Source organism: Onychostoma macrolepis, chromosome 21 (assembly GCF_012432095.1).
Source record: "Onychostoma macrolepis isolate SWU-2019 chromosome 21, ASM1243209v1, whole genome shotgun sequence".
Taxonomy (NCBI): Eukaryota; Metazoa; Chordata; class Actinopteri; order Cypriniformes; family Cyprinidae; genus Onychostoma; species Onychostoma macrolepis.
The window spans coordinates 6,750,330-6,760,248 of record NC_081175.1 but is presented as its reverse complement, the minus strand read 5'-3'; the positions used below and the strand labels follow the sequence as shown (position 1 = coordinate 6,760,248).

Below are 9,919 nucleotides of genomic sequence, written 5' to 3'. Positions count from 1 at the left end.
TTTTGAAAATGCAATGCATACACCATAAAGTATGCTAGGTAGCATGCTATGTATGTAAATGTGGTATAAAACAAATGTGTACTTGGGACTTTTTGAAACTATTTAAGATATAATCTATAATATTGTTAGATATAGATAGTTTTGTTTATTTGAATAATTTACAGGATGGTCTGACCCATAAGACAAAAAGCCTGTGCAAAATAGATTACTGGTCTTTTTCCTCCACTAGAGGGCACAGACACATTGACCTTCTCAATAAAAATGTCTAAAAATGACTAGTGGAAAGTGTATGTAGTAATGGCCATTTAAATCTATAGTAATAAAAATAGTATAGTATAGACTTGTACTATAAAATGATATATGGTTTCTTGACTGTGTCAAAAAAGAACAGCATGTAGAAGCATTTTTATGTAAGATTAATGACCAGACAAATACTAGGCACTGTGATTATATTTTATGTGAAAATCAGGACATTTAGGAGTTATGTACATACATCAAGGACAAACACAATACTATGAGGCTGAAGGAGGTATGGAGGCAGTAATGTTCAGTTGCTCCAGTTTTTCTGTCAAAGATACTTCTGTGTCTTCTGTGCTTTCCGTAAGAGGCTCCAGATACTGCGTCCCAGCAACCCTCTGCCCAGTGAGCGGGTCGACCACCTGCCCAACTTTATACACAATCTCTGCGAGTTCATGCTTGACATGTTTAGATCTTTTCTCCGGCAAAGCCTTCAGCAAAACAACATCCCCAATAGTGCACTGCTCCAAAGGATCGTGGGCAAAGTATGTCTTCCTCTTGTTGTAGTACTTGTAAAAAAAAAAAAAAAAACATATAAACACAGGATCTGGTTAATTCTGTCTACAAACCAACTATTTTACAAATAATGCGACATTATTTTACTTATACAAACATAAATGACCCTAATATTAACATCTACAAATATTTTTAAGGCAATATAAGAAAAACAATAAAAAGAAAGACACTCTTAAGAAAAAAAAAATCAGCATATCTTACCTTGAGCAGGTACGGATCAAGCACAAGTCTGGTAACTCGAACCTTTGCCGTCTTCTTCATCTTGGTTCCGATCACCTGACCAATAATCCATTTCGCATGGACCGATGCTTGACGCGTTGACATGCCGTTTATATTTTGCACTCCCCTATAATGTAATAAATGTTCACGTTAGATGAGCTTGCCGGTTCGCAAGCCAAAGCACAATTAAATAATCAGCTGCTAGCTAAGCTAACCGGTTTCCATAAATCTGCTTTAACGTTACTCACTGAGGCCAGGTTATATAATTGCCATAACACAACAACAGGCATTTCTGTGTGTATGTAAATGAAAAGTGTAAATAATACACTTACCGGGTTCACTGTTAAGGTAAACGTTAACGTAAAGGTCAAAAACTGATGAAAACATTCAGCATGCGTCTGAATGTCACGACTCGCGGCTCATGTTGATGACGTAATGCGGATGGTAAAACGGTACAAAGGCAGCTTTGAAGTATGTCAAATATTTAAGCATACAAATAACACCTATGATATTTCTTGTTATTTTAAGAAACTGGAAAATTAGATAATATATCATTTTTATTTACAATATTTTTACATTACTATTATTATTATTATTATTATTATTATTAAGTATCATATTTTTGAAAGTATTTTTTTCCAAATGCTATTTTTTCCTAATGAATCATTTTCTGTTTGACAAGAGTAAAAAATATTTAAAAAATAAATGATTAAATTAAATATTATACAATTTGAATACTGGGAATATAAAATAAGTATAATTATTTAATATATTATTATATATGATAATATACCATAAAAATAATAAAACTTTATCTACTTTATCTAATATTAGGCCTATTATATTTTGACAGTTTTCCCCCCAAAATGTAAATTTTTCTAATAAATCATTTTACAGAGAATATATTTGTCAAGTGTAAGCACATAAAAATGTATATAATCAACACGGAATTTATCACATGAAACATAATTGTACTTGTTTTTAATAATTGTAGAATTAAATAATGTATCATTTAAGATTATAATAAATATTTTAATACATTTTTTATATATAATATGCATGATAAACAATTATTATTTCTCAAATCAATATTTTTTATTCTTTATCTATACATTTATGTAGCCTATATTCTAATCAGACTTTACCTTTCATGTTCACACCTTCCATCATGCTGATTTGTGTATGGTAGTAATGTCACTTTTTACAAACTAAAGAATGCATTTTGAGAACTCCCCCATAAAGTTTGCCTTGCACACAGCAAAGTTTATTGCAGCAAAGCGCTTTGCATATAGTGGTCCAACTCCCATTTGAACTATTTGGCCTGTTGTTCCAACTGGCACTGAGTCAAGACTCGGGGAAAAGGCATTTTATAAAAGAAGAAAGATGTGTCTAAAATAGGGGAACAGATCATGGCATACTCTAATGTGTTCAACAGTGTAAGAAAAAGAAATCGGCCTGTCCCTGGGTGGGAACTGGATCAGGGCCAGCGCAGTCGAATCTGGTATTAATCAGAACCACACAGAAAACATGGCTTGTTTCTATGTGATTCCCATTTAAGGCAGTGCAATGGGAGTTTTAGTGGAAGGCTTGCACACCATCCATCTGCAATGCTCTTGTGCATTCAGAAACATGTAATATATCAGTCATTATTACTGACTGACCAGCCTGTTCCATTTCAGGACTTATAGATTTAAATAAATGTACTCTGCAGACGCGACACATTTATTTAATGTCTAGCAGATGAAAGCTTATGGTACATCTGTAAGTGGTAACAGTGCCAGCCCAGAACACGGATTTCCAAAAAGTCATGAAGCATTCTGTAAATTTAACGATCTTTAAGATCTCTCCATCATCTCTGCTCCTGCTTAATGTTTTCTCTATCTGAGTCGCTGCCCTTCACTGTAGCCTTTATTCTAGTTCAGTGTTGTTCTGACAGCAATAGTGAGGCTGATTGGAGAGCCGCAGATAAGAACGCAGCAACAGCACAGGAGGAAGGGAGAGGTCAGCTTTCAGGAAACAGCCTGTACCGTTAACATACATGCTAGTGTGAAAGAGGCAATGACTCATGCGGCCCAGTTTATTTTCTCTGGAGATTCGAATGTGACTTATGAATATTTTCCCTGCAGAAATGAAAAGCAAATTTAAACACACTTGAGTGATGAACGACATCGCTGTCACAGTATTCCTGTTTTGCGCTCTGTTTGTTTAATGTTATTGTATGAGGCTGGCGTCAGAGGGGTTACATAGAACATGACTGGGAGAAAAAGACAGCAGTTCATTATATTTGTGTTTATAAAGCTATAAAAACTGTGGCATTTATCATGCAAGTGTGACTTTTTGATAACTGGGTCAAAGACATGATGCTCAGTTTTGCTAATTTAATTCTATTCTGTTAAATTCACCTTGAAACCAAAGTTGATTTTTATGGAATATTGCAGTGTTTATTAGCTACTACAATTCAATTACGATTTCGCAAAACAGCCTCTCAGCTGAGACTGCAGCAATTAGCAAACAACAATGATCCAACATCCAATTAATTCCTGATGGACAAATTCAGCTCCCACCCTACTTTTTTTTTCTCGTATGAGAAGTTGTTTAACTCGGACAAATGATGCAGGGGAGAAATGACAATTGCATGAATTCCATTCATACCAACTTTAATTTTTAAAAAAAAAATCAAAATCACGTGTTGTGACCAACATTCAGAAACATGTAGAGTTTCATGACTGTGTGTAAAGGTTAATAAATCTTAAAAATTTATTGTAAACCTTTTTTATCGGCAAGTTTACTTTAGGTTGCAAAATGTCATGTGGTGTGACCAAAGATGATTCACTCTTAATACTATGAAGGAGAAAGTGTAGTGCACAATATGGCGGATTGAATCTCGCTTTCTAATTAAATTCACTTTACAAGTTGTTTGAACATAAATGTGTGTACACATCCATCCTATAATGATAGAAATCCACCCAGTGTTTTGTTTTTGTTTTTTTTAAATCCCTATTTTAAAATCCCCTTTCTGTTCTGAGATTCCTGTCAGAATGACGTAGTTCTGCACAGGCTGCTCCCACGATAGTTGATTGACAAGGCCGTCTTACCCTAGACCTGCCCTGAGTGAGCTGAGTGAACTGTAAACAGTCCAATCGCCATTGTGTCGGCTCCGATTAAGCGATTGAAATGCTTTGTTGTTGGACATAATAATGAACATAGCAATTGTTATTTACTCCCGACATCTGAGCCGCTGAAGACACAGAGGATTAATGTTACATTAGTTTTGAAGGGAATGCGAAGATCCCCGATCTGCCTAAATGCGTCTATGTTCGCGTGAATCATTTGTGATCCAGCTTCATCTACAGAAGAAGTGAGTATAAGGGTTTTTTATGAATCTTTGCAAATCACCTTTCCTAATGATGAGCTAGTTAGCCAGTTTTGCGGCTGAAGTTTACAGTCTGCTTGTCACTCCAGGGAGTGAGTGGGCGGGGTCAGCAGAGCTCATTACCATTTAAAGCAACATGAACTAGAATGGCTTGCTGAAAACAGAGCTGATTTCAACAGGGTAAAAAAGGTGCTTTTTACACTAGCATTAAGAAATTTTAACCAAAGTATGTTATAGACTTTTCATTAAGACCCTAAAGAATCATATCAACTTGTAGAAAATGGGCATCCGATGACACCTTTAAAAGAGCCATTCACCAATTTGTAAAATCATTTTGTCCGGTTCCAACAGAAACAGAGACATGCATTTGGGACCCCATATGCACATTGACTAAACCGACCTGAGAAAAAAAATAAATTAGTCACACTTTATTGTAAGGTTGAGTTTGCACTATTAACTAACTATTAACTATGACTTTTGCTTCAATAAACTGCTAATTTGCTGCTTATTAATAGTTAATAAGGTAGTTGTTAAGTTTAGGTATGGGGTAGGATTAATTGATCTAAAATATGGTCAAGACATTAATATGAGCTTTATAAATACTATAAAGAGTCAGTATGCTAGTAATATACATGCTAATAAGAAACTAGTTAATAGTGAGAATTTGTCCTTATAATAAAGTGTTACCAAAAATGAATGCTATTTGAGTATATGAAACAACATTTATGTGACTGTTCATGTTAGATTTTATTTCTGATTGTTGAAAATATGCATAGTGAACTCCCAAAAAGTCTTTCTGATATTTATGAATTCATAATTCACAATGAGTATGAAAAAAAGTTTTTTTTTTTTTTTTTACTTTATGGTCATACCACATGACGTTTTAGAGTCAATAAAATGTATGCTGTTTTAAAAAAATAATATAAGTTTTTCAAAACCAATATGAATACAAAGAGCATGCGTTTTGAAATAGATCATCAAATGATTTGTCATTTTCTTTATGGACACTATACGTTTGACCCAATTACTTACAAGTAACATTAAAACATTTGTCTGTAGATTAGGGATTTCAAGAGATCCCCTCTTTTGAGAGGCCTGTATAAAACCACCCAGAACACCCTAGCAACCGCATGGCAACCAGCCACAACTCGTCTAGAATTTTCTTCAAAATTCATAGAGATTCATAAAGCTACAGCTGAAAGACTATTCAAATAATTTGTCTTGTTTAATTGTTCAGACTTCCTGTGTTTACAACCATGTTGCTACAAAACTATTCACACATTTGTATTTCTAACTGCGTTTCCTCATTGCTTCAATGATTCAGCTTTTCATTATGCTGATTAATGACTTGTGTGTTTTTATGGCAGATGCTCCAGTGTAATGTCTGTTGAAAGCTGATGGCAGTGTCCCTTGAAAACAAACATGAGATCACTATGGAAATACCAGCAGACTAGCAGAAGAAAGTCATTTATTAATTACTGCAATAATATTTTTGCCCACTTGAATCACAGTGCAGGTCATGGCCCATGAAGTTGGATTCGTGTGCCACACCTGCGCCAACAACACCTGCTATTTTCATGCCACATGCACAATGTGCAGAACACCTCATATACATTTCAAGAATGCATGGCACTTAAAAACATATAAATAACATACAATTTGTTGTTGCATGAGGTCAAAATCTGCCAAGAATGAAGCTCACAGTCTCAGTATCCTCGGGGGAAAAGGGAACAGCACTAGAGCAAAATACACACACTGACACACAAGACAAACAGTCTCAACTAGCTGGGCAGCAGTGAGGCGTATTGTGAGGACATATCCCAGAAAGCCCATCTCGTCATCTGTGTGGCAGCAGCAGACGTACGGTCCGGTCCAACTCTTGTCATGCTGTTTACGTAAACACAGCGTTTCAGTTCTGCCATTCACAGTGCCTTCTGCAAACAGAGCTTGTCGAGCTGTAAACATAGAACATGGTGTAAGCATTTCACAGAGAGAAAAGTGTAGTTGAAGATGGGGGGCATCCACTCTGACGCACACCAGTAAACCCTCAGAGTTCATGAGTGCAACGTGGTATTCTTTTGGTTTATCCTATGTAAATTGAAAACATATTAGGCTTTTGTTTATCTGAAACTTCCTTGGCAGTGGTTTTATTCTCCCGCACTGAATAACCAGATTTGACCTCGTCTTATTCTTTCTCTAAACATTAAGTCATGGCCTGCTTAGCTTGTGTACCTTGGCCATGTCATTATCATGCAATCTGATGTCATTTCTACTATAGATGACATCGATTAATTGTTTGAGCATCCAATCTAGCCTGACACAGCAACTGACTCAACCAGTGGTTTGCGTTGGGGGCGGGACTATCCGTTTGATTGACCAATGAGACAAGAAAATGTTCCCGAAAAATGATTCCCGTCAGCTGTATGGCATGCATTACTATTGCTATCCACTTTGTGCTGTGAACATGAATGATACCTCAAGTGCAGCTTGTTTAGAAGAAGTGTGTTCTTGTAAGTGATGAGACTTTTCCTGAAAGTTTTTCTTTTTCACCTGGCAGAAGAAGAAACGGTGAAAAAAAAAAAATCGAATTGACCTACATTGAATGAGTCATATCTAGACCAGAATACCTTAGGGGTGAGTTCTTTTGACTCGGGCCAGTATGCAACCACTCCGAACATATTAAAGTTTTGGTAATGCTTCATTTTACAGTGTACATGTACTTATAAGTAATAATACTAAATTATACATAATTACAAGCAACTAATCCTAGCCCCGATTCTATTAAGTACAATTAATATTCCTCACTATCTATTTATGTAATTAAACTGTAACAGGGACACCTTAACATAAAGGTTTGGATTCACTTTATTTCATACAATCACTTATTGTGTACATACATAACATTGGACCTATATTTAAAAGAATACCTGCATGTAATTACGTCTGTGTTATGTCTAATTTTTGTATTTTACTATGTTTTCTCCATTTCTGTCACCAGTTGAGTTTGGGTTCTTTGCCTCTGTCGCCTTTGGCTTGCTTAGTTGGGGACTCTTAATATTCAGCAATATTATTGAATTGACTGTACTGACACTTTTGGATGAGAACTGAACTGAGCTGGATGATGACATCATTGTTTTCTACAAGGCTGCTTTACAGCTAAATTGAACTACTTTAACTGATGATCTAGACACAGTCATTGAATGGAACTGAATCAACACTGATCTGACCCCAGCTGAACAATGACACAATTGTTGTTGTTTTTTGTTGTTGTTGTTGTTTTTTGCTTTACACAAGAATTGATCTCTGTTTGCATCATTCCCTCTCAGAAAAAAAGGTACATAACAAAAGCTGTTACTGTGGTGGTACCCTTTTAAAAGGTACTAATATTTTGGTTCTATTAAGCACCATTTAGGGGCAAATAAGGTACAAAGTGTACAGTGACAGTGACCTTTTTATGCCTGTAAAGCTGCTTCGAAACTATTTGTATTTTATTAAGCACTTTATAAATAAAGGTGACTTGACATCTGTAATTACTCTGTTGACCCAACCCACCCTTAAACCTAACCATACCACAAAAACTTGTCCCTAAGCTTACCTGTCTCCCACCTCAATAACAACAAAGTGTTTTTGGAAACACTTTATTTTACAGTGTCCTTGTTATACGTGTTACTTACTATAGTAATAACAGTAAATAATGCATAATTACAAGCAACTAAGCCTAAACTAAATCATAACTCGTTAATTACTATTACTCAGTACTTACACTGTAATAATGACACAAAATAAAGTATAACCAAAGTCCATTTAAGGGTATTCTATAGTCTTTGGTATAGCCAAGTTTTGCAACATACATTAACAGAGTAAGTACATCGTACCAAACTAATTTTTATTTTAAATTGATTGATTTTCTTTGCAGGTTACATAAAGTTAATCTTTAAAAATGCTAAAAATAATCTTTAATCTTTTGCCAGGCTGTTATTGAAAATAAGAACTTGCTCTTAATTAACTTGCCTGGTTAAATAAGGGACTTATAATGGTAAAATAATAGTGTGATGCTACAAATGCTACATTTAAGTGTTACAAAGTGTTATATTTTTATATTTATACAAAATATTATTACAAAATATTTATTTATACAAAATACAAAATAAAAATTTTGGTTTGGCTATTTATTTGTTATAAGCCATGAAAATAATTATCTGCTTATTGGTATCAGCCAGAATTGTAATATCTGTGAGTATACCTATAAGAATAAATTATGTGTACCTATAAGAATACCTTAATAATAATCTAATATTGTGCAGAGGCAAACACCACTCACATTAGCTTAAATTTTTTTAAATCTAGTTTATTTACCTGAGGTTCCGCTTTAAAAGTTTGTAGTTATAGTGCATTTTAACTTTCAGATTCCCAAATATGGGCTTGAAAATGTCATTCATGTTTAAAGGCTATCCTGTTTTTGTTTTATTCCTCGACTAAATTTTCTTCTTGTCAAGGCTGAATTTGTTATGATTTATTTGCAAATCAGGCAAAAGAAAGGCGATAGTTTTGAACACTGGCTGGTTATGTACTTGCTCAAATATTGATTTCGTATCATTTTTAACCAAAAGAAGTTACGGACTGCAGCTTTCATTTAGAAACTGATTGACATTGCTCAACATGGAGCAATGCCATTGCATAACTGTCAAATGTACTGACAAGCATTTATGGTAAACTAAAATATATTTTAATGTCATTTCTATTGAGACTTGCATGTCATGTATTTAAATATATTTATAATTACGCATTTATAATGATGAAGTTGCAATTCCTTAATTTAAATATATTAACTTTAAATGTCAACACACTACAGTTAAAATTAATATTAAGTACTTTACATGTGCTTTAGAATTGTGAGGGAGCTGTAGGTGACGACATGGAGGTAGTGTACGATCCAAATGCAAGAAGTTTAATAATACTCAATAACAAATCCAAATCACAAGGCAGTATCAAAGTAGGTAAGACAGGCAGGTATTCAGTAAACGTGACAGTTTGCAACATTGGAGCTTCACAGGGCAGTCCTGCCATCTTCAGAAATATTCGGACGACTCGGCTATAGTTGGTTGCATTAGCGGTGGTGTGGAGACTGAGTACAGGGCTACAGTGGATAACTTTGTCACATGGTGTGAGCGGAACCATCTACAGCTCAATGTGACAAAATCAAAGGAGCTGGTGGTCGACCTGCAGTAGACTAAGGCACCTATGACCCCTGTTTCTATTCGTGGGGTCTCAGTGAATAGGAATTGGGAGTTCACATGAATAATAAACTGGACTGGACTAAGAACTCTGAAGCCGTCTACAAGAAGGGCCAGATCCGCCTCTATTTTCTGAGGAGGCTGAAGTCCTTTAACATCTGTAGGATGATGCTGGAGATGTTCTATGAGTCTGTGGTGGCCAGTGCTATCTTTTTTGCTGTTGTATGCTGGGGCAGCAGGCTGAAGGTAGCTGATGCCAATAGACTGAACAAACTTATCT

At 35.2% G+C, this 9,919-nt stretch overlaps 1 protein-coding gene across 1 annotated transcript; it reads right to left on the bottom strand.

Moving 5' to 3' along the window:
* Positions 1–417: 417 nt before the first annotated feature.
* Positions 418–1,483, bottom strand: mrps17 (mitochondrial ribosomal protein S17). The gene is made up of 3 exons (XM_058759290.1): positions 1,365–1,483; positions 1,015–1,159; positions 418–806 (listed from the first exon to the last, which is right to left on the bottom strand). Exons 2-3 carry the CDS (start codon positions 1,135–1,137, stop codon positions 513–515), a joined length of 417 nt encoding a protein of 138 aa, XP_058615273.1. The 5' UTR covers positions 1,138–1,159; positions 1,365–1,483; the 3' UTR covers positions 418–512.
* Between the last annotated feature and the right edge of the window lie 8,436 nt (positions 1,484–9,919).

What these genes read in the sequence shown, in the direction of transcription:
- mrps17 (XM_058759290.1), bottom strand. Translation starts at nt 1,137, where the DNA reads ATGTCAACGCGTCAAGCATCGGTCCATGCGAAATGGATTATTGGTCAG. An exon ending in TTGATCCGTACCTGCTCAAG is followed by an intron (nt 807 to 1,014) that starts GTAAGATATGCT and finishes TTTTTTTACAAG; the next exon opens with TACTACAACAAGAGGAAGAC.